Source organism: Triturus cristatus, chromosome 11 (assembly GCF_964204655.1).
Source record: "Triturus cristatus chromosome 11, aTriCri1.1, whole genome shotgun sequence".
In the NCBI taxonomy this organism is placed as follows: domain Eukaryota; kingdom Metazoa; phylum Chordata; class Amphibia; order Caudata; family Salamandridae; genus Triturus; species Triturus cristatus.
The window spans coordinates 361747209-361772939 of record NC_140594.1 but is presented as its reverse complement, the minus strand read 5'-3'; the positions used below and the strand labels follow the sequence as shown (position 1 = coordinate 361772939).

Here is a 25731-nt window from a genome sequence, read left to right as displayed (position 1 = left end):
GCGACCTTAGAGGCGCCTTTTAGTGGAGATCTTTATTCCATTCATTGCCGGTTGGTGAGTGCAAGTGAGGGCCCTATTGTGATGTGCGTGTGAGACTAAGTGTGTTTAAAATAAGTAGTGGAGATCCTAGAAAACAAGTTTTAATAAGAAAGTTCCCACTCTTAATTAAGAACAATAACATGCGTAATCTTCCAGTGAGGGGGTCTGAATTACGCTCTAGTGAATAGTGGTCAACATGTTTCTTGCATCGGTCAAGTTGGCCGCAATTCTTCAGGACCAGAAAGTTCACACACTTATTGGTAGTGGTAGCAACTAATACTTACCACCGATACAGCACCCTAATAAGTGGTTACTTTAAGATATAAGATAGTACGCCCTGGTGTACCAGGTCTCTGGTGTCAGCGAGATGGCGTTGAGAAAACACTGAAAAGTGCAGTGTTGGCAATCCGTGATTCCGAATGCCTTCGTTCCTACCCTCTGACCGCGCCAGCTCGGTGCAGTGATTCAGCCAGCCAATGGTCTAGGTGTCTGCCCTACCCCATTACTTGAAGGTACTGCAATACTATGTGGGCTGGAGGGTCTTGGGGTAGGTCACCCCATTCACGGGACAATGCTGCCAGCAGTGAGTTATCTAAAAGTAATTGTCTTTGTGGCAGACTGTGGTCTTCCATTAATGTTTCATAGGAAATGAAGGTGCCATCTTAATAAAGATCACCCAGGGTGTGTAAGCCAGCTTCATGCCAGGGAACGACCTCCCCCGCTGAAGTGAGGCTGACTTTTCTGGGCGTGCCTAACAGGGCTAGAGCTGGCGCATTGGTGGTCACTGAGCATGTTAGGCAAAGTTTCCTTCGATATCAGCGATGTGCCACTCCCAGTAACAGAGAGGCAGGTGTCCGTACTCGAGTGCATGCATGAAACCAGTGCAGGATTCGGGACAGTGTCGAGGCAGGTAGTGTTGTGGCTCTATCATACAGCTGCAGACCAGACACCCATTTAGCCACCCATTGGATCTGGGAAGCAAGGTAATACTGCTTCAAACTCGGTACCGCCAGGCCACCCTGGTCTAGGGGTGAGTAGAGTTTTGCCAGTGCCACCCTGCAGCGCCTTGTAGTCCAGATGAATTCTCTGGCGTGTGTCTCGAAATCTCGAACAAATGTAGCTGGGATATATAGAGGCAGGTTGTAAAATAGTATAAAGAGCGAGGGAGGACCATCATTTTCAGTTGGACCTCCCAGCCTGTCACCGACACTGGCAGCGTCTGCTAAAAAGCCATCTGGGATCGAATAGATGTGGCTGCATATGTGAGGTTACTATCAAACAGATCTACCGGAGAGTAGTAGATGTGGACGGCCAAATATCTTAACATCCTGAGCTGCCAGGCTGTTGGTGTTCAAGTAAATATGAGGTGTGGGTCGGATTAGTCTGGCGCGGAGGGTAATAGCCATGACTTTGCCCAGTTTACTCTGAGGCCAGACAGGGCAGCAAAGCGATGTAGTGTAGCAGCAATCGTAGCAGGGATGTTTGCAAGTCTGAGGTACAATAACAGATCATCTGGGTAAAGGGATTTAGTGTGTAGACCATCTCCTAGAGGAATGCCGCAGGCCTTGCCTTGAGTCCAGACCATTGCAGCCGGCGGCTCTATTGCCAGAGAAAAGAGTAAGGGAGAGAGTGGGCAACCTTGACGAGTGCCCCTACATATGGATATTGTTTCTGAGACAAAGGAGCCAGTCTTGACTCTGATCACCGGACTGGTGTACAGCAGTTGAACCAAATGTAGAAAATGGGCATGATACCGCAGTGTCGTAGTGCTTCGAATAAAAAGGGACATTCTAAAGAATGAAGGGTCTTTTTAAGACCAACACAAGGCATCCTGCTGGGGCCAAGTCAGTGATTAATATTTCATGACTCAGAAAAAACATCTGAGATTCAAGGAGGTACTGCACTCAGGTTCAAACCCCTTCTGGTCTGAGTGGACCAGGGTTTTGACCAACAGTGGCAAATGACTGGCAAGGATTTTGGCCAGGACCTTGTAATCTGTATTGAGCAAGGCCAAAGGTTGGTATGATCCCAACTCCCTGGGGTCCACATCTGGTTTGGGAAAAGAGACCAATAATTCCTCTCGCTGTGAGGCGGATAAGGTAGATGCCTAAAGGGCCTCCTCATATAAGACTTGCAGCTGGGGAGCGATTTGTGGGGCTTAGGCTTTGTAAAACTCAGTGGGTAGGCTGTCAGGGCCTGGGGTCCGGCCGGTGGTGAGTGCACAGGTGGCTACTTTTATCTCGAACTGCGGTAGCACCGACTGACTGATATAATGATGTGTAATGTTGTGTGAACTCGTCATGTATTGCGCTTTGGGTGTAAAGTAGTACTCCGGTGACAAAGCGCAACGTCATGATAGGGAACGGGATTGGCGAATAAGCCATGCCAGCAAATGACCCGAGTGGTCAGTGGTGGCATGCGTGCGAGCTGAGTGGGCACCGTAGTTAAGGAAGCGTAACTTCTCTAGCAGAGACATGTGTTCGCAGTGCATGTTCGCTAATTGATGTATCTCACTCGGGTTGTGTACTGCTCAGGTTTCATTGTGGAGAAGTGTAAGTTAGATACGAGCAAGGTCGCCCTCAAGGCTCCTACACATCTTCCATTGCATACCAAGGAAGTGGCCTCATATAGTGATCTTGAATGCGTCGTACTCAAGAAATTTGTGGATGTAGTTTGGTCATTCTGCCTGAACTAATCGTCAATGGCCGTACCAAGAGACGCGAGGAAGGGAGGGTCCTTTAGGGCCTCAGACTGCAGTCTCCAAGTAGGGATGGCAAGAGTACCCATTTCCCACGCCAGTTGCTGATACGGCGGATTAAGGTTTTAGTGGGTACGATCTAAATAGTCAGTGTGTAGAACAGAAGGAGGATGCAACGTCAGCCATGGCATCCTCAGTGATTTGGTCGGGGGTAGTTCCCTTGCAGCACAGGTCCAACCTGCCAAACGTAGTCTCAGTCTCTTCTTTGGGCAGAGGCCCGAATCCTCTGGCAATGTTGGTACCATCAGCCCCTCCTGGCATATTGGGTTGTATTGGTACAGGATAATATGGGCACAGGCTACTCTGGCACAAGTGCCCCTGCCAACACAATTAGGAGCCCTGGCACTTTCTCACAGTAGAAACTTTACTGGTGCCCCCTTCAGGCATATAGGGGTCACCACAGCGCGGTGGTACGGGCAAGATCTGCACATCGCTCATCACTTGACTCAGTCCATGGCTGCCCTCTCTTGGCATGCAGGGGTCACCGAGTCGGCACTGCTCACAAGCGCAACCCAATCCCAAACACACACCATGCACAAGGAGGCCTCATGGTAGGGCTCCTCACTGGTGCTCCCTTCCTCCAGTGCTCTCCTCCTCACAGGGAACACTGGTCTTGGCCAACAGGCAGGTGCTGGTGATCCTGGCTCCATGGCAGGTGGTCCTGGTTTTCCTGAGTGATGTCTCCTCACCCCGCAGGGAAACTAGCAGGCCTTTGCCGTAGTCCTTGTCACAGGCAGAAGTCTTGCAGAACTTCTCCTTGTCACGCAGCCCATCTGGCTGCTTGGCAGATGACAAATTTTAGGGTCTCAACTTCCCCTTATTATAGTCTTTTTCCAGGCACCAAAATGAGATTTAGGGTCTGACTCCTTGAAGTTTTATGTTGCAGTTCTGCTTCTTTTGAAGTGTCTACCTCTCTTTTTCTTCTTCCCCCTTGAAAGGATGTTTGTCACATGGCATGACTCTGAAGCTGATTGTGACCTACAACACACTTCATGGGAGTGACAAGAGTTCACACCTGGATGTCCGCTACAGTGATATGTGCATCAAAAGGTCAATCCCAGAATCCCAGCCCTACTCTTTGATTCCCTTATCAGCCCCTCTCCTTTCCTGGGATATTGTCCAGGCCCCTTCCTTGTAATCTACCACTGAATCGAAGAGTAGCCTTGTGAAGTGTAAAGGGATTCTCTTCTCCTTCACTGCAGTGTGTGTCCTATCCAGATCGCAGGAATGCAGCAATATGCACATCTGTATACGGAGGGTCCTTTCCTCCTCATGTCTTTACCAGGAAGGCCTGGACTTCCAGGAATGGAACCCGAGATCCTTTGTGTAATGTACCAATGCAGGCACACTTACTGTTCAGCACTGTTACCTCCATGCATTGTACCGTTTCAAGTACATATACATTCAGTACACACAATCAGTCTGCGCACACTGTTCAGCACTGAAGCTTTTCTCTATGGTCCCCATGTGTGGTGTTTGCAAAAACACACTGCTAGCACACACACTCACCATTTGAATTGTGCACAATATTTCACCATTCATGTATTGTACTTCACGCAAGCACACATACACCCAGCACATGCTTATATTGTGCACGCACGGCATCTTTCATGTCATATACTCCGCAGGCACTCGGCACACGCACTAATTCCACATGTACTACACAGTACTGCGCTATCCCTGCATTGGACCATCCCAGGTACACATACATCCAGAAACACTACTCCTGTGTTACACAGCACTCAACATTTACATGATGTAGGTCAAGGATAAGTTAAGCATACAGCAGCATAACGTTTTAAAAGGTTATACAGCCTGTAGGCCTTACTCGAGTGACGGAGGATAAAAAGGATCTGTTCACTACTACTGATCACTGCATGATTTGCTGCTACTACAGTGCTTGTACTGCATAACTCTTGGTGAGGGCGGTAGCCTCCCACCACTATGAGGGTAGCAGTTTGGACACCCCTCTCAGTCCAACAAGACCGCCATCCGTGGGACAAGCCTATGTCATGTCGCACACGCTTGATCTGTATTAACCTATGACAATAAAAAACGGCATGGGCGCTCTGGGCAGGTGTACACGTCTTTACCATGCAGAGGACTTTTCTGTCCCAACAACAGCTATTTAAATTTTGTTGTTACAAAAAATTGCATCCTTCAGGTTTTCCTTTCACATTCTGTGTAACTCAGCAAAATTCACATGTTTACTTTAAAAAGTAAATACTAATCCCATGTTAAAATAATAAGCAGTACTCTGTAAGGACATATAGCCTGAAATTGGACCTCTATCTTTGAAGCAATGCAAATGTGACCAGATAAATGTTATGGCATCTTTATTAAATGCTCCTTTGTGAGCCACCAGAAATCAGCTGGAGACCCACAGTTTGGGAAATGCTGGTTTTAACCATGTTAACCACCCCAACCTTATTGATGTATGTACCATCCCTGCTGCTATCTTAAACATTCCTAATCAAAATGTTGCTGCTATTTAAATAGATATAGCTCTGGTATAGACACCTGCAAATTGTCTAGTACACATCTCAATAGTGTATCTTGGAAGTGGAAGGTCTAGCCAACAAAAGCATGGATAGGGTCTGACTGACTTTGTTTATAAAAAAACAAAAAATCTCATGAGGTCTGGCTCTTGGAGAGAGTTATGTAATGGCAGTCTCTTTGTTTTTTAATCTGAGGGTTTTTAGTTGTTTTTGCAAGCAGGCAATCCAAGGAACAGGTAAAGAGGAAGCCTTTAGATTTCCTCCTAGATTCTTTTGACTTGATGATGGAAAAGCTTTCGATGGCCAATGAGGACCTGCTATATATTACGTTAAATCCATGAAGTCTTACCTTTTTGTGGTCCTTAAAGTCTACAGTATGATGTAGGTGAATTTGAAATTCATCTTGGATGGTCATGTTGAGGATCCTGGGAGGGAGGAGTAACTAGTCATAGTTGATGTGGCAATTTTAATGTAAATGTATAGGCTGTTCACTTTCCAAATGGCTTTGATTTTCTCAAGTGCTGGGTATGAGGAGTTCCAGCCCTCGTAGGGCCCAAGCCTGCCCCAGATGAAAGGATGGGGGCTCTGATGAGGTTATTTTAACCCAAGACATGTCCATTGTCTCTGGTAGAGTTTTTCACTTATCCATGCTGAATTACATTCAAACCAGGGATACTAGCCTGTAGGAAAGGATATTTGCTGTCCTGCTGTAGTAACTGGCCAAGCATCATTCATGAGCTTGATGAAAGGGAGGATAGAGTCGGGCATAAATCCCCACCTTCTCCCCTCCATCTGTGTTGTCACTTAAGAAGGACTTCTGTGGGAGGTCAGAATGCACTAGCGAGAAAATATATATCTTGTCTTCACTGGTTTTGCCAACCACTGAAATGGAGTTTAAGCAGCCTTCTAGAAAACACAGTTATAGTAATTAATATGCCCCATTTAGAAGCCAATTTGGTGCTATTGACAAGGCGGATTCAAAAAGTGTCTGGAGGACAAATATTGTTTTAGCGGTGTAGAACATGCTGATTGATTTGAAGCATGTAAGTCCCACTAAAGTAGGTGATTTAGTCAAGTATGCAGAGCAGATACTAAGTTGCTTCAGGGCATGATGGTGTCTAGCATTTCAGGTGATCCTAGAATATTGTGGAGATGCACGGGTGTTTGTTTTCAATACAGACAACTGATAGTCGTGTTGTTGTTGAGCGCGCTGGCTCAGACTTGACCTAAAAATGTGATGGGAAGAAAACTGTGGTAAAGTTAGGGTTTCTGTTCACTAGCTAGTCACACCTGCCACCTTGTGGAAATGACCAGTTTTCTTTTTAAAAACAAATGACTGAGAAACAGCCTGAGGCGTCACCAGAGCTTTCTGCTTGATACGTGCCGGTTTCCAGTGTTTGTGTGCTGCTTGACAGTGAGCAGAAGAAATAAATACTATTGAAAGAGGCCTAGGACCAGACACCGATCCATTACCTCACCTGGCTGTAGCCTCCATCCAGTATCAATATTCTTCAAGTCTTGTGGTTTTGAGTGTCGACGTATTGAATCAATTATGCATTTCCCTACTTTTATGATTTGCAGATATTATTTTTAATGCTCTATTTCAAAGCACCGGTTATATATTGGGCAGGTGTGACCATTATCAATGTGAAGATTTTGTGTTGAAGAAGCACACTGACCCCATACCAGAGGACAGTGTGCACTATAAAAATACAGGTAATTTAAAGAAAAAAAGACACAAACAAACACAACGCTCCTTTAAAAATAGCTCACACCTTATTTATTTTAAATATCGGCACAGCACAGTCACGGTAATTATTGTACCCCGCTTTCAGTATACAGTTCCCAAAAGTAGCTACTTCGCAAGGGTAGAGGCTGGTGGCTCACTTTGAAGAGCCCACATGGAGCGTTTCTCTGTTATGTGACCTGGATTATCTACTGATGAAACTCAGATAGTGTTTAAGATGGCCTTTCTAAAGAGACGGTGTGACCTTTAGTATGGACGTTTACATCAACATAAAAACAGGCAAAAAACAGTACGCTTATTCTGTACAATCCATCCCAGCAAATGAAAACCAGCATTGCAAATGCAATAGGTCTCGCCTTTGATTAAGTTAAAGCCATTTGCTTTGCTAATTGTACTGTATAGCAAAGGAAATGGCTTTAACTTAATGAAAGGCGAGAACTTAATGAAAGGCAAGACCTACTGCATTTTTAATGCTTGTTCTTATGTGCATCTATATAGATTTAATGTCGGTGAAAGTAAATGTGGACCAATAATAGATATTATTAACTGTACTAATAAACACACATTTATTATGTGGTAGAGGGAAATCTACATGAGAAAAGAAAATGTATTACTTTTGTTGCGAAGGGGGGGCATCATGGACTATTTATTATTTGTGTGACTTATGCAGTGCTTTCGTGTGTTTTAAAGCAGCTTCATTAGTAAATTATACTACTTTCGAGAATATATTATGTTGTAGTCATAGTAAACGTAACTGTCAGTGAAAACCTATCTCCAGCATATGCATACACACACATGCAGACGCAGACCAACACATCAATACACACACAGGTGTACATGTAGCATGCCGCACTGAGAGACAGTGCTATGCCAGTAAATTGGTGTGTATTTTAAGGCAGAAGTACAAAAGCCTGGGCTTAAGAACAGGACAATAAACAGTAGCACTATATTTAAATAGACTGCATGCATGGAACCTGTGAAGCGCTAGTTTTTGGCACTATGATGATATAATCGTACACTATTAAACTTTCATGCATAATAGAATAGAGCCTGCTCCCTTCAATGGCTCCGGCACAGACAGTAGTTCGCGGCGCAAGCAACCGCCGGGCAGCACAGGTCGGCACTCATTTTATTTTATAGCAGTAATATGAAGGCGCTATTGTGCATCCTCGTTGCATTGTAACTTGCTGTGATAGTCACATGGGCACACCACACATGTATTTACACAGCTGTGGAGTAATACCCTGCCTGCACCAGCCCCATGGAATTCAATACAAGAGGTGTTTATGAGAGGTCAGACTAAATACTGTTTTTCCGAACATTTTCTAGAATACGAATGCAAAGACTTGAACCATTCTTTAACACTTTGCAAAAACAATCTTGGTTAATTTATTTTTAAATTTTATTTTTGAGTGCGCAGTTGTGTCCTTAAAACTTTCTTTTTTTAACACAAAAAAAACGACATTGCTCTGGAAAAATAGACATAAATGTAAGAGCGAGAGAGATAATCTATAGATGTGCGTATCTCTTTTTCTTTATATTTGTCTATATATATATATATTTTTTTTTTGTATACGTATAGATGATCACGATTTTAAAATTGCATGCATATTCCACCGGAATGGCGAGTCCGGCATTTAAGACTCGTGCTCGCTGACGTGTGTTGGATAGCTATTGGTGGCAGGCACGCATGCTATCAAGTTTGTTTTAGCTACATCACCGAGGGCACGGAGCACAAACACGTATATATTAAGTTCAGAGAAATATGTGTTTATTATATATGTACACACCGAAGTTTCTTAAAATGCGTGCTCACGTGCGTGTGCTGCTGTAGGTGCTACCATGAATTGCATTATGTATAGATATACATATTCATACACACACACGCGCATACATATAGAATAGGCACACGAATTACGTCTGTACGCATATACTTGTATAAGTATGTACTTTGTAAGCATATCAGCATGCATTTCAAAGCTTGCACGCACTCGTGTTGTGAGAGTGTGCACGCAACATAAATACCACCACCCTATGCTGTACCTGACTAAACATGCACATAACTATGTATATATTACACAGACTCTAAATGTATGGGAGCGAGCTGTATATAAGGCAATACTCCATTTTAGTCTCATTTTCTAATTAACACCTTAATAACGTTTAAGACATCTGGTGCCCATGCTACACCGCCTACCAAAGACCCCTTTAAAGACAAACGCGTAGCGCATGAGCACAATTTTGCAATGTTATAAGAGCATGTTGGTTCAGCACTGACTGCCACGGAATGAAATGTTCTGTGTGGAGACAGTTCTACATTAGAGGCCACATGGCGTAAAACCACCTTCACGAGAAAGATCAACTATGTGCATAAACCTCCTTTTCACGTGGTCTTTAAAACAGGCACCTTTGAATAGCTTTCCCAATGTATAGACAGAGAAAACAATATAAACAAGCATCGATCTCTTGTTTTTATGGGGCCATGTGTTTCTAAATAGCGTGGAGGTGCACGTCTCAAAGGAAAAAAATCTTGACGAAACCAATATTTTTTTTTTCCTTTGAGAGGTCGGGGGCAGTGCGCTCATCCACGCTAATTAGAAACACATGGCCCCATAAAGATAAGAATGTGCTTTGCGCCAGATGCAAAGCAGATGTGCCAGTCCAGATGGGCCGGACCAAAAAGCGAAAGGGAGGAAACCAAAATACCCCATTTCCAATGGCAGGCCACCGTTTAGCATAAAAGGTGATGCGGGCCAATCGAAATGAGGGGCGGGGCTTTGAGTCCCTTTCTGAAAACCCCCTCCTCCACAAAATCTCTCTCAACCGGTCAGCGCTTTGCGCTGCAATGCTAGGCGAGACCTAAAAAGCATTCTATACAAAAAACTCCTTTGTCACCAAAGAAACTTACATTTTAGGAGGAGCAAATTGACTCAGCTGGAAACTCAACCAACCACATAAAGCAAGATTAACCATCTACACTGGTGACCCCATGAGGATCAAAGTCAACAAAAACAGCACAGCAGCTTCAGTCACCCATACTGCATGCACAGAACCAACATTAAAGACTAAGCATCACACCAACACCACAGGCATCGATCAAGATGTTGCTGAATGACCACCCACCCTGTCCAACCTCATCTTAACTACAACGACCACCTCAAATGTTTTTGCCTTCAGCCTCGTCTCAAAGCGAGCTATCACTTTGCCAGACATCTAAGAACAAGTTTGCATGCAGAACACTCTCACAGTCAATTTAAAATACCCTCAAGCAATTCCTCATTCCTAGTCCTCCAGGCTGTGCTGCTAGCTGCTTCTCGGGTCCCGTCTGTAACTCCTCCATTCAAAGTGCTGCAGCTGTGTCTCTGTTCCCATTGGTAATTCCCCATTCTTAGTCCTCTAAACAGTGCTGCGGCTGCAACTCTGTTCATAAGCCCACTGCACTCCAAACCAAAACACATAGGTAAAAGACATTGTCATTTACAATAATAATCCACATTTGAAAAGCGCGAAAAATCACCCGTAAGGGTCTCAAGGCGCTGGGGACCGTCCGGAAGGTTAAGCAAGCTATTGCCCAGAGTCACATGGTGCTGGGCTAATCTGCCGCCGCAGATCGAACCGTGATCCCCAGATTCCGGAGTCAGTTGCCCTGGCCGCGGTGCCACACCTCTTCCTGACAATGCCAATAGCTCTAACTCTCAAAAATGCTAAACCTTTTGCAATGCAAATGCTTGTTTTGTTTCATAACCACCGTAATCTATTTTTCTGCGGTTTATACACTTCAGGTGGCTCGGTTTCATAACCTAGTTATAGACTGGGTGTTGGATAAAACAGAATGTTTGTGTTTTTTATGGAACTGAAATAATGGTTTAAGTAAAGGTCATTTTCAAAGTGCAGCAAGCCTTAACATCCTTTCAGAAGATATTTCTACACATATATTAAAGAAACAGAAAGTAGTTTAAAGCATCCTGCAGAGATCTGCATTCAGCCTGCAGATCAAAAACACAGTGGAAGGGATGATTCGGCCGTTCATCCGTCTGAAGTCGATATAAATATATAACTGTACCATCCAGAATAGCCGTGCTTAGAAGCATGGTGGTTTCTGTACTAAGTGTTGCAAGGAAAGAGGCAATATTTCTTTTTTTAAAGAATAAAGCATTTTAGAGGTTCCCTGTTCTCACATTCATTTAAATTCAGGTCTTAGCTCAAGCTTTAAAAACGGTATATAGAGTTATGCCAACAAGCCAGGTTGGCACCATGGATATTTGAGATTGGAGCCCAAGGACAGGCTCCCTCCAAACTGAGATGCTAAATATATGAGTGAGATTAATTTATCCAGCAGTTCATAGACTCCCATGAAAATATGCAAACATCCCTTGCTATGAGCACCACTCACCCTTCTTTCTCTTATCTCACCTCAATGTTAGAAGAAGTTGGTGTCGATGGTACGGTTGTAGCATTGGCCAGTGGGTGGCTTTCAAAGCAATACCACCACTAGTATTTCAAGTATATTTGATTCAGGCAATTCCTCCTCCCCGTTCGCTCCGTCTCTTCTGCTGCAACAGGAAGCAATGCAATAGGTCTCGCATTTGCGCGAGTTTAACCTATTGACATTATAAATGACAATGCTTTTTATTTATCTGTTTTAAAAACAAAAATACATTTAAAAAAATGCATTGTCATTTACAATGTCAATACCTTTAAACTCTCACAAATGCGAGAAAAACTATTGCAACATAATTTTTATGGTGTTACATAAATGTCTGTACTCCTGGTAAGGTCTTTAAAGAATGTGACTGATGTAGAAAGACATTTTTAAAGGGAATATTTTTATGGTGAGATCATTGCTTGTAATCTTGTGTAGAACATATGTTTTTAACTTTTGGTAATATGAATTGTTTTATATGTGTATGCTTTTATGGTTTCCTATGAAGAAATCGAATAAAGCTTATTTTGAATTGCAGTGTCATAACTCTCAGGATCCTTGGCAACCCAGATTCCACCAACAAAAAACGCATTCCATTTATTGGTTGAAAAAAGGATCACATGCTACCCTTTCACTCTTGTAAATCCAGGAGTTCATAACCACAGGCTCGAGTACACCCAACCAAAGAATGTGTGTATTTTACCTCACATGATTCCTTTATGTACCCTGTGACGATATGTAGTGGTGTCCACATAAATATGTTTCCAAGGTGAACATGCCAGGGTCCTTGGGATTGGAGTTGGGATTCCAAGTTAAGACTGGCAAAAAGAATCCAAACACAACAAAGTACAGTTCTGATAGTGGATGGAAGGTCATGCTCGACTTGCACAGAAGCTATAAAAAAGCATCTTGCCCAAGTGATACATAATAGACCATGTATCACTTCAGCTCCTCTGAACCACTGCACCAAATAGTGATCAGTAGTCTAGCTCTCACAATAAAAGCAACAGAATAGGCTGAAAATCCCTCCTGAGATCTTTACACACAAATGGCATTTTATGCGAGTTAAACAGGAAGAAGTTTCTTTATTTATGTCTGTATCTAACCCCCTTACCATCTATGGTCTCAATTTCAGTCTTCTTGCAGCTGTATTTCGCCGGTTCCCTTTCAGTAAGCAAAAGCCCTGGCCATACTATGAGGGTATCTCAGATTGCCGCAAGGTTTCAATAGATCCATAAGAGCGGGTTGTGGCCTTTGTCCATTACTGCTACAAATGGTTTCACTTTAAATTGTATTCACCTTGCAAATTAGGATGCACATATTAAAGTGAGATAAAGAAGTAGCAGACTTATCGTTCCACTCGAACGTTGGGGAATCTGTCTGGGCCTCATTTTTACATAGAAACCGTGCAGCACGTGGCAATTGTCCATTGGTTACTGATCAGTTTTGTTTGAGGGGACACTCTAGCTAATAAGTGTAAGATTAGGTGTGTTATGGTTCTCAAAGTACTTTACAAACTTGTGATGTTGATTCTCCCAGTGTGCGATCTTCTTCCACATGTCAATCCAGAACTTCCTCTTTAGATTTTCATAAAAGGCGTAAGTCTTCCTCTTCATTTTGTCTAAACGCTCCACCTTTGAAGAGAAATCCCAAAACCGAGCATGAATTGTCTACCACTTCTAACACTGAGGCAGAACATACCTGCTGTTTATATATTTTAATTTCTCTCTGTCATTTGGGGAGTCTTTGCTGATTTTCCACCCAGCGTTTTTCCATCGGATATGTTAACTCTTTATTTTAACGTATTCGTTTTAGTCATATCTGCCCTTAGTAGTATCTACTCCTCCCCCTCCATTATAGGATTCAGTCCACCATTCCCTCTGTATTTTAGGTCCATCTATTATCCTCCCATCTCGGGTGTGGTGCATCTAGAACTAGAAATTGGAACATGTCTACACTTTGGGCAAGAGACTACATATAACTGAATGTGTCTATTACGATCAGGACAAAGTATCCAGTATTTGTTTGCAGTTCATTATTCAGAACCTGCACCCAGCATTTCAGACTCTCTTGCGTTTCCTTAGAAAAAACATTGATATTGAATGGAAATTGTTTCCCTTTGCTCTGCTCACATGAAATTTATGACATTTCAAGGAATACCTTATTTGTGCATTTTTATGGAGGTTGATATCCCCAAACCAATGAGGATGTCACACCCCGGAGAATGTCATGCTTCATCATGTTGTGGCTAGTAACCAGAAACGGCAGGGAGTACCCTAGTAGGCTTGTACTGGGGTGATCGGTAGACACCTAGATCCCAAGCCTAGGGCCGACGGGGGAGGCAGAGCACCTCGTTGCTAGCGTGAAGCTGGTGACTTGCTGTTATCCTACCCTGTGCTCCAGGCCCGGGTCTGGTTACTAGCCACAACATTAGCATAACCAGACGGTAGTGCACCACTCACAATTTAGTTTTCGGTCCTGACGAAGTGCCACTAGACTCGTTAGGGGCTCAAGAAGCACAAAACATGTTGACCTATTAGCACCTTGGAAGCCCTTGAGGAACATTATCACCATGTAAGGGCCCACACACTGTCTTTTAATAAGGCTCGAGCCACCTAGACCAATAAACTTGACCAACGTAGGATTGCTCCTGACCTTTTTTTTCTTTTCACTTACCTGTGCACTACCCAGCCCTCACACCTGCACGCACCCAAAGGCTTCTTCAAAAGATCTCCGACAAAGAGCACCGTTTACGGGAGCCCGTCGGGCATTGCAGCGCCGGCCTGATGAGGAGCAAGGCCTAATGATGAAGCATGACATCCTCCGGGGTGTGTGAGGGCATCACAAAGAAAGACCTCCCCTTCCCCTCACGTCCAGTTAGGAACTGTACACCTTGCTGAGCCACAGTCTAATTCGGGAGCCAGTGTGTAGGACCTCTTTCTAACCCAGCTTCCAGTCCCTCCTATTTTTCAATTATATTCTATATGCACTGTAATCTTGATCAAATGTACCAGTCATAACATTAGGCCTGATTCACACAGCTTCTTCCATGAGTATCTGTGGCTATTCACTTAACTAGTTTATGTAGCATTCCAGCACTGCAGAGATGGGAGAGTAGAAGGAATCATTAACAGATAGTGTGGAGATAGAAGACGTAAAAAATAATGCATCTATGACAAACCATACAAGAGTACCTAAAGCACAATAATGCCCAAGATGCTACTCAAGAAACCTTGTTGGAAGATGTATATGCAGTGATTACGGGCAAACTGATCTCACTGGCAACTGCGGAAAAATAAAAGGCACGAATAGCGACCAAAACCTTAGGCTGAAAGTCATGGAAAATAAAAACAAACCGGCATACAGTGAAACCTGAAGGATGTCTCAAACATTGGAAGACAACTAAATACACTGTTGGTAACCAGGTAGTAAAAGGCACTTCTGCCCCTTTTTAACTAGATTTATGACTATGGCTCATACCATTGAGACAAAGATATTAAATGCTAAATGGGCACAACTAGGACAGTAAGCTTAAGAAACCAAGTAGGTGCTGTTATACCGGACATCCTCGATATGCTATTCTCCCCAGCATTGTGCCTTCACTCCTCCTGTTTGCTGAATTAGTTTTTGTTGGCTTTAGGACTCCGTGCACTTTATCACTGCTAACCAGTGCTTGCACCCTCTCCGTAAAACATGGTAAAATTGGACTACCCCTAATTGACGCATTTAATTTGCAAAAGTCCCAAGTACATGGTACTACATGTACCTACGGTCTGTGCATCAAATGCTATTAGTGGGCCTGCAGCACTCTTGGTGCCACCCAATAAAGTAGCACTTTAAAATATGTCTCAGGCCTATCCTTGCAGCCTGTAGTGTATTTATAAACTGCCATTTCAACCTGGCAAAATAAACCCTTTCACAGGCTAAAGCCTTTCTTTTTAATTCTTGTAAGTCACCCCTAAGATTGGACATCTAAGCCCACAGGGCAGGGTACATTGTATTTACAAAGTAGGATATGTGCCTTTACATTTTAAATGTCCTGTTAGTAAAAAAAAAAATTAAAAAATGGGGTTTTCATTACTGTAAGGCCTATGTCTCCCATTGGATAACCTCAGGTTTCTTTAATATATTTAAGTGATACTTTTGGATTGGAAGCAGATGGAGATATGCTCTTGAATTGTAATTTTAAATAATCTTTAATGGTAAAGTCTGATATAAAGTCATAATTCTGAAAATACCACTTTTTGATAGCTTGCCTTTTCTTTCTAGCCATTTGTGCTTTTTGCCAGTATTCTGGGTTAAATGACCATGAATGGCTATGCTGTTGGGCTTTGTGTATTTCTTCAAGACAGTGAGACAAAAGGGGACTAGGTGTTAGCAGGAATGGCTATCCTGACAAAATTGCTGGGACGCAGCTGTTCCCTTTCCATTTACACTTCAATGAGCGTGCCTCCAGCACACACAGGTTCCTGGCACTAGTCTTTTGTCACCCAAGACATCTAGGAGCCTTGGCTGGGAAGTGAAGAACTTTCCAGAACCAGATATGGGAGTAATATAGGGAATACCCCCTCTCACCCGAACCCCCCCTAACTTAAAAGGCTGGCACAAGGCATACATATTGGACCACCACAGAATAACTCTTTAGTACACTCCTGGACCTGTGGAAGACTTCAGAAGGACTACCTTGACCCCCAGAGGGCTGCCCTGCTGCTTGAAGGACTACTTTGCTGTTTGAAAACCTGAACCATCTCCTTGAACCCAGGGTCACAAGAAGTGATTCCAATTGCTAGTTGGTTGGCTTCCTGTGTGAGTTACAGGGACACAACAAGTTCCAGAGGACCTTGAACTCTGGATCTGTCCTCTGCTGGAGTGAGTCCTAAACAACCAGGGGCTGCCACCCAGGTCCTGGATCCTTGGAAGTGGTGTTAGGTGCTACTCCTGCCTAACCCTAAAATTTGGAACTTGGATTTTTTTTTCTCACCAGCAACATCTCGATAGATAGCAGATACAGTGCTGACATGGTGGTCATAAACAAGATTAATGACCGTGCCAGTCTTATAGGCAAGTAGCCTTACTCAGGGTTGACCACAAAGTATACATGAAGGTCCTAGCTATAAGACCAGCCTCCATTCTCTCAAACGTAATACAAGAAGACCAATCAAGCTTTATCTGAGACTGACTGACTTTTGACAATATCAGGCGAACAGTCTACCTAGTCGATAAGGTGACCCAAAAAAGGATTCTGCTGTTATTATTGGTGCTAGACTCTGAGGCGGCTTTTGACAGAGTGAGCTTGTCTTTCTTAAGAGAGGTGATTTTTAAATTTAGGATGGGGGAAACTGCATAAGGATGGACCTGGCCCCATACGCACGCACGCACCCACGATCAAAGGTCTTGGTTTATGGTATATTTTCAAGCAAGTTCATAATATATAGGGGCAAAGGACAAGGATGCTGGATGTTGCCATTATTTAGCACTCCCCATTAGCTCCGACAGTGTGCTAAACTGGATATGAAAGGTTTATGGACTTCGGGGGAATGATTCACAATCATCACTATTCATAGAGAAGTTCCTATTACGCTCGACCGAGCCATCCTGCCACTATTGGGTCTCTTGAAGCTGTTTGGGTGGCGGGAAGCTTGTAACCCAATAACTCAGTAAGCTCAGTAACCTCAGTAAGCTCAGTAACCCGAAAAACTGAACTTTCATTATTGCAACATAATGGAGAGGACCAGATTAGACTGATGGCAGCAACGCCATTTTAAAGGAACAGTCACTCTTTGAAATATTCGGGGATTCATATCACCCATCAAATATCTGACTTGTATAGGATCAAAATTACCCTTCTTGAAAGGCATTAGAGCAAATTTTCCCACTTGGAGGAGTGTTTACACCTCCTGATTAGGTAAAATTGTTGCAATCAATATGACCATTGTACCCAGGTTGCTTTGTTAGTTTCAGGCCCTCTCTGTTCAAATGGACAATGTGGTCTTTCTGTCTGTGTAGAAACAAGTTCTGAACTTTGCATGGCAAAAGAAGGCTTGGGACTATCTCTCAAGTTCCAGAGAGGCGGGAGCGGTCTCGACCGGCTTCTTTATTTGTCGGGGTACTAGACAGGGGTGCCCCCTGTCGCCCTATCTATTCGCCATCGCCATGGAGCCATTGGCGGCATGGGTGCGTATGGATGCACAGTTGCAGGGATTTGAATCGGCTCCTGGCTTATCGGACAGGATAGCCTTATATGCCGATGACGTCTTATTCCTAACAGCATTGGACAGGTCAGGGCCGCGCATACTGGAGATAATGCGAATTTTCGGGGAAACGTCCGGCCTATATATGAACCCCTGTAAGTCCACATTGTGGGTCTTGGGTAACCGGGTGGGGGTGGGAGAGTGGGCGTCTGTGCTCCAAAGGGCCGACTGAGGACTCACATATTTGGGTGTCTTCCTGTCGGAGTTGCCGGAGACATCGTGGGAACTAAACGTGGCACCTGTCTGGGAACGCGTCCGGGAGGACGTTACGACCTGGTCCCGTATGCCGCTAACGATATATGGTAGATCGGCGATCTTTAAGATGGTGGCACTTCCCCGCATATTGTATCAACTTCAGAATCACTCGTACCCGATTGCGCCTCGCTGGTTCCGAATGGTGAATTCGGTGCTTGGCCGGTTTTTGTGGGGACAGGGGGCGGTGCGGGTGGCGTTTCGCACGTGCTTTCTCTCTACCTATTGTGGAGGGCTGGCGACCTCAGACATGCTATCCTCAACGAGTGGTGGTACGGAGACCGAGGAGATCCGGCTTATGCACTAGAGAGGCACCTCATGGGGCGGCATGCTCTCCACACAATCCTATACTCAGCAACGCCGTGGAATGCGCTGCCGCAGGTGTCCAGAGTGGTCTTTCAGATTTGGCGACAGTCCCTAAGGAGAATGGGGTGGTGGAACACACTAACGGGGGAAACTCCTTTATGGCATAATGGACGACTGCCGGAGTTGGCGGCGTTGCAAGGGTTTGGCGGTTGGGACGACATTGGCATTTCCACCCTGGGCGACGTGATGAGGAATGGGTCCCTTAAATCGTTTCGGGACCTACAGGAAGAATTTGGCATGGCCCGGACACAGTTCTTCCGCTACCTCTAGCTCCGTCACGCGCTCTCCCCCAGCCTGGAGGGCCTTGCGGACATCCCCGAATTTAGCCCATTGGAGGCGAAAGTCTTTATGGGGGATCTTGCAACCAAAAAGATCTCGCGGATCTATCAGTCCCTGGTCACACACACTGTGCCCACTCTGGACAAACTGCGGAGGGTGTGGGAGGAGGATGTAGGCTCGCTGGAGGAGGAGGATTGGAGGGAGGCCCTGGCCGTCCCTCGGGGAGCGGCCATCGCGATGCGCCTCGTCCAATTCAAAATACATATACTATACTCGGGTGCGACTGTATCGGGCGGGCCTGATAGCCTCCCCGGAATGCCTCAGGTGTGGTAGGGCGGAAGGCATATTCTTACATACGGTCTGGCATTGTTCGTCACTTGAGCGATTTTGGAGGGGGATCTTCTCTTGTTTGTCTGAGGTCCTGGGATGGTTGCTCCCGCGCACGCCACCGCTCGCGCTGTTACATGTCATGGATGGCATCGGGGGCAATATTTACAAACGGCATCTTATGCTGCTGGGCCTTACATTGGCGAAACGTGATATTGCCAGGATGTGGAAAGATGAGCGAGCTCCCTCAGTGGCCGCCTGGAAAAATGGCCTAGACTTCTGTATGGGGCTGGAACAGCCCATTTTTGTGGCCCGGGGCTGTCTGCGAAAGCATTAGAAAATTTGGAAGAGGTGGGCGGATCATCGGGGCTTGTGGCTGGAGCCCCCAGCGGTGACGGAAGATATCCCAGTGGGATCAGGGCAGCGCTAGAGGGGTGGGGTCTGCGATCTGGGGGGGTGGGGCCAGGGGGGGTGCAGGGGCGTTCCGTTTGGGATGGTCCTCTATTAGAGCGAGTAGGCCGTCATTCTTATTCCGTTCATTGGACCTTGGGGGTGGGTGGGTGAGCGGTTCTCAGTGGGAAGAGCGCAACTTGTGAGGGGAGAGTTGAGGGGGGGTGGTGGAGATCCGAGATTACACTTTAGATCAAAGAATGTTTTTGTTTTGTTTTTTGTTGTTCTTTCTCTTAAAAATGAAAATGTCCTTTGCGGCGTTATTACTCTGTAATTTGATGCTGCAGCGGCCTCTGTGGTACAGAGCCCTGTGTATACTGTGCAAATGACCAATACAAATCTGTTGTTTAAAAGTTCCAGAGAGGCACCCAAGATAAAAAGAGGCATGGATTTCCAACTGTAAAAAATGATCACTGTACATTCCAACTTGGAATTCTAGGGTAGAGATTATTTAGGGCCTTGGCCCAACATTTGTTAATCTTGAATAGTGTGATGACAGTAAAGAAGTTGTGAGACATGATCTGCGATCCTAGCATCTATACTCTAATCAAATAGCTAATATATCACTAGACATGCCATGATATCATTTTGGGGTGAATGCCTGTGCCATTTAAAAAAATAAGTATAAACATCTAGGTCTGCATAACCTGCACTCCAAGTAGTACATCCTTTCCATTCCCACTTAAACCCATCCATATTAACATAGACTTTGTCACAAAAGATGGCTATATGGAGGTTGGCCGGAGGGAGAATGTTTGCTAGCAGCGGATTTGTTTGAGGAGAACCAGATAAGAATTTTTGAGAACTGTAAAGTCCTTTGAAGTATCTCAAAAAGAGCGATTCAGATACCAACAATTTTGCCCCTGGGCACTGCACCCAATTAACAAGGCAGAAGCAACAAAACAGTTGACAGATTTTGAGAAGCTTGTAATAACCCTGTGGGGACTCAAGGGGATCGAGTAAGGAAATGCCTCTTTTTGCCTGATCACTTCCCAAAGTTTTGGACCGATGCTGCTGGTGTTTCAACTTTGAGAGTGCACCGAGGTCTGCTAAACAGACCTCAGTGTTAGTGTTCTAACCCTTTGCAAAGTGTGTGTTGACTTGGATACTCCCAATTGCCATGGGTTAACTTATATCCCTAGTATATGGTACCAGGGGTAACAGTGGCCTGTAAGTTAAAGTGTCCACCCATGGCTGCAGCACTGATTGTGCCCCCCCCCCCCCCCCAAGTGTTACAAAGCACGACATGGATCCCACCGCTGCTGTCAATTTGAGGATTGTGTTGTATTATATAGCGTGGTTGTACGACCTCTCCCTGTTATACAATCATAAACAGTCATGTATCCCGTCAGGCTACTTTGTAAAAGCTCTAGCTCAACCTTCAGCAGCTGTGGCTTCCAGCAGCAAGGCGTAAACACCGGAACTAGTGTAACGCATTTAGACGTACCAAATAACAGATTAAATAAGTCCCACAACATGAAAGAAATCAGACATTAATTTATAAAAATAGATTATATTGTTATGAATGTTTAGACACCAAGACGAGCAAAACCCACTGGAGTAGAGTGTCCCAGAAATATAGATTTTTAAGTAAAACATTAACTTCAGCTTTTCAGTCCAAAGAACAAACCAGCATCAGGAACTGTAAAGCTTGCAAACTTTCTAAAACTTTTAAGAGTTGTGTTCATAGATCCACATACACTGGCACTTGCAGCTTTCCTTGATGCAACCAAGGCATTCGACTCGCTCGAATGGCCCTATCTCTTTACCATATTAGCCAGACTACGTCTTAGCCCCTTTATTCATTAAACAGATCAAATTATTATACTCGCAACCGACGGCCAGACTGCGTGCAAATGGATTAATATCTGCACCATTCGAGGTCACATGCGGCACCAGGCAGGGGTGTCCTCGCTCGCCTCTCCTGTTTGCCATCGCAATGGAACCTCTGGCTGCTCGAATCCGACAAAATCACAAATGCGAGGAGTCGACTTTCCCATGAGAGATCATCATCTCACAGTATGCAGACGATATCACGCTCTATATATGAGACCCACTAACAAACCTTAACCCGGTTTTCCGAGAACTCCCCAAATTTGGAGGTCTCTCTGGGGTGCATATCAATTGGGCAAAATCTACTTTATATCCCCTCACTCCTAATTTCATCGCATTCAAACCAGACTATCCTATTACATGGGCCTCCGGCCCCGTGCGATATCTGGCAATCTGGCTTAGTACAGACCTCCAAGAACCTTTGGACATGAACTTCGGCTGCACAATGGCATGGCTGGAAGGCAAAATCACAGTATGGTCAAACTCCCCATTTTGCTAGCGGAGCACATCGCTATAGCTAAAATTATTGTCTTACCAAAACTTCATATATTTATCAATCTTCCCTTATGACTCACACAACCATTCTTGAGATCCCTACGCTCCTTGATGATCTCCCTTGTATAGGCTAGGAAGCAGCCTCGTGTTTCATGTGAGATACTCATGCTGCCACTGGCTCAGTGAGGACTGGGCGCTCCAGATCTAGCCCTCTACGCGTTCTGTGCACAGGTGCAATTCTTGCTTCACTGAATTTTCCCGACTCCCTTTCAGCCTCATTTGGCAGTAGAAGCTGAGATTGTTTCACCACTTCCCTTGACGGTGGCCTCATATCAGCCCTCCAAACGGCATTCAGCAATTATACACACACCAGACACGCAGCTATGAGCTTGGGACAAACTCCGCACTCGTGCAGGGCACAAAGTCCTCTACGCCCCCTCCATTGCACTCGCTCAAAACCCTCAAATGCCAATACTGGGAGACAAAGGTACCTCTGCCCGCGCCCACACACTAGGTTGGGATACATTTGCCGATTTTTATCTGAGGGATGTCTTCCTACCCCCTCCCAAACCCCCGCCTGGCACTTCCGTTAACTTCTCCGGTTTATTATTGTACTATTCCATTAGAGGAGAGTGCCGTGCACTCCATGACACATTCCCAGCCCTGCCTCCAACACTGCCTGCCCTCAAATTATTGTTGATCAATTTGTCCTCAGACAAGCTTATTACCAAGCTATATAGCAGCATGCAACGCTCTTTCCCGATCACATACCCAAAGGCCTTCGCTGGCTGGAATGACGATCCCCCCCACCCACTGACAGAGGCTCAATGGCGATTCTGCTGTGGGCAATTAGAGGTGCTATTCCCCCAACTACAGGCTCCGTCTTATACACTTCAAATTCCTACATCCCTTCTACAGAACACCCCTACAGCTTAAGCGCATGGGTCTCCGCCCAGAGGCCCACTGCTGGAGATGTGCATCTCCAGACGCATCCTTTTTACACATGGCCTGGAGATGCCCGGACATCGAACACTTTACAAAATACTCATGACTCAACTGTCCCCTTCACCCAAACTATGCTTGTTGGGATATGTACAGGACGTCCCCAGGTCATCGTAGGTTGTTAGCTATGCTTCTACTCCTGGCCAAATGACGGGTTGCAATGCACTGGGGCAAACAACACTCACTTTCTGCGGCAACTGGGTGCTAGATGTCACATTCTGCCAGGAACAACTGGCTACCTATTGGGAACGCCTACCTCTGGCATCTCGACCCAAAGACATCTGAGGACCCTTTCTTTCCTGGCTGTCCACTCGTAACACAGACACCACACAGAACTCGCAAACTCCCCATTACAACTCAGTGATGGCCAAACATTGATTACACTCACTGATCCCACAATACCTTAGCCTCTCTACACACCATGCGATTCTTCTACGCCTGCCTTTTGTAGCTTTTGATATTTGACCTGTATATGTTGATAATTTACTTGATTTCCGAATTCAATGATGTGTTGTACGAATGTGCCTTTTAAAGTGATGCCTTGGTTTTGGGTTCAATGGTGATTTGTTTATTCACAATATCTTGCCCACCAAATACTTGTGCATTATATGCTGACTGTGTACTTGTTACTTTAAATGCCAATAAACAAATGTAAAAAAAAAAAGTCGTGTTCAACTAATCCGGCACAGACTGGGCAACCATTTCTGACAAGAGAAGGTCAGGGGGGTGTTAAACTTGGCGTGTTTCCCCTGAGTTCTGACCTCCCGGTTTTGACTCTGTTTTTGCTGGCGTAGTGTTTCTGCGCACTTTTCTCACTGCTGATCAGTTGTAAAGTGCAAGTGCTCCTGTGGTAAATTGTTTTACAGATTGGTGTTTCCATGATTGGATATTTGATTTACTTGTTAGTCCCTAGTAAAGTACACTGAGTGTGCCAGGGCCTTTGAATCAAATGCTACTAGCGGGCCTGCCGCACTGATTGTGCCACCCACGTGAGTAGCCCTGAAAAGGTTACTCAGACACGCCGTTGCGGAGTCTGTGTGCAGTTTGTAACTGCCATGTCGACTTGGCCAGTTCACACACTTGCCAGTCCTTCACCTTCCCTTTTCTTACATATCAGCCACCCCGAAGGTTGGTCCAAGTTACCCCTGTGGGCCGGGTGCAGTGTTTATGAAAGGTAGGACATGCCCTGGTGTGTGTTTTTCGCTATTGCAAGGCTATCTGTTCCCCATAGGACAAAATGGGGAGTTTGTTTCTAACATCTTATAAACATAACTGGCTCGGGGAATTATGTAGGAAAATAAAGTTTAGTATGCCTGAACTCAAAATCTAAAGATGCATCTTTTAGTGAAGGTGATTTTTACATTCTGTGTTTGAAAATACCACTTTTAGAAAGTAGGTGTTTTCTTGCTCTGTCATCCCCTGTGTCTCTGCTGGAATGTGGATTGCCTGTCTGGGTTTTGGATGACAGAAGGCTGGGGAGCAGGAGTGGCTCCAGATAGTCTAGGTGGGTCAGGAAAGGGCTGAATAGACCTGGGCTGCAATTGGGGAAGGGGGAGGAGATTTCCTTGCACCTCAAAGGGCCTGGTCTGCCTCTGACCATGCCGTCTCCACCACCTGCCAGAAAGTCACACCAGAGAAAGATCCCGGGGAAGAAGCCAGCCCATCATGGCCACTCGGAGCTGATGCTCCGTGCTGAACCCTTTCTCCAACTTCTTGAGCGGCTTCCCCACGTCTTGTTCTCCCTCCCAGAACATCAATTCCCCTACCGGAATACAGGCTGGTTACCCGAAGCTCGTTTTCGCCCTTCTCCCATATAGCATCGCGGAGTAATGAGCCGTAACGTTCCCGACTTGGAACAAGCTAAGATAGAGCCTGAAGAGCTGAGAGGACGCACCTGGTGCTGAAAGAAGTGGACCGTGAGACCTCCGGCCGCCGTTCGCTCCCAGAAATCAACTCCCCTAACACTTTAACCTCATCGTGTTTTGAGGGCCAATCTCTGTGGCGATATTCATCTTGACGGACTGGGCGCCGATTTTGAACGGCCTCTGGGAGCAAAGATGAGTGCTCCGCCCGTGCCAGTGAGAAATGGCGCGCTACATCTTCCCTTTGCTTCCTAAGCGCTGCCACACTGAGCGGGGATCCATCTGACCCATTACTTAGCTTTAGTACCGGTGGTATCTTAGTCCCCTTTTGCCCTCCCCCCCCCCCCCCTTGAAACTGGGGGGGATCCCGCTGAGCTCATGGAAGCGGGCACCTGACCCTAAGATGGCTGCCTGAGTAGGGTCGGCTCCAATTAGAGACACTGTGTCGAAATGTGGATTGGATAAGCAAGGAAGGAACTGTTCAAAGGGTGATAGGGGGCTGGGACTGAATCTCATGCTTGGCTTCCTTAAGCCACCCACCCCTCCCCCCCCTTTTTTTCAATGTGGCTACCCCCGGACTTTGTGATGCAGTAATCCTAATCTGGGCTGAGGTCTGGAAGCAGTGCCTGTCCTAAGATGCCACCCGAGCCAGCACTACTGGGCGATCTCAGATCCCTACGTCCGGCGATCCGGGAGTGGGATGGAGGATGAGGCAGTTGGCGCCTCCCAATTATACCGGGACTGATGCCTCTCTATGGAAGTGCGACGATGCCCCACGGGCTGTAACTATATATTGTGTGTACCCTTGGCCGCTGCCCGGTGGAGCTGTCCTATGCAGCTAAAGCGGAGTCTGCCTCTGGTTCACCCCATTGGCCGTCACCTACCCAGCCGGACATCGGACATTGTTTTTCACAGCTCTTCACGGCCTTGTTCCCCCTGAGTACGTTCCCCCTTCTGACCTACCTGACCCTGTCTGCTTGCCTCACTCCTGCTTACCTTTTCCCCTCTACCGTCCACCACTCCTAAGACGTGTGTCTTGGTTATGCTATGCTCTAATATCTTATCATTCTGTTAAGCTCTCGTTTTTCTCCCTTGCATTTACTGTTAATTGTAACTATAACAGATGTAATTATGTAAAAATGTTCTTAT

The 25731-nt window shown here is 45.5% G+C and overlaps 2 protein-coding genes across 24 annotated transcripts in view; one reads left to right on the top strand and one right to left on the bottom strand.

Moving 5' to 3' along the window:
• The window catches only part of DUSP18 (dual specificity phosphatase 18), a 127343-nt gene that overhangs the window by 25516 nt on the left and 76096 nt on the right, over positions 1–25731 (top strand). The gene's annotated exons all lie outside the window — the stretch shown is intronic.
• Positions 12542–25731, bottom strand: part of LOC146784180 (uncharacterized protein C5orf52-like) — a 36334-nt gene continuing 23144 nt past the window's right edge. For both annotated transcript variants that reach the window (XR_014970492.1, XM_085633718.1), the window contains one exon: positions 12542–13099. Coding sequence is in view for 1 of the 2 variants with exons in the window: in XM_085633718.1 (XP_085489844.1) it covers positions 12929–13099 (171 nt within the window). In the remaining variant the exon portion in view is untranslated. The remainder of the gene's footprint in view (positions 13100–25731) is intronic.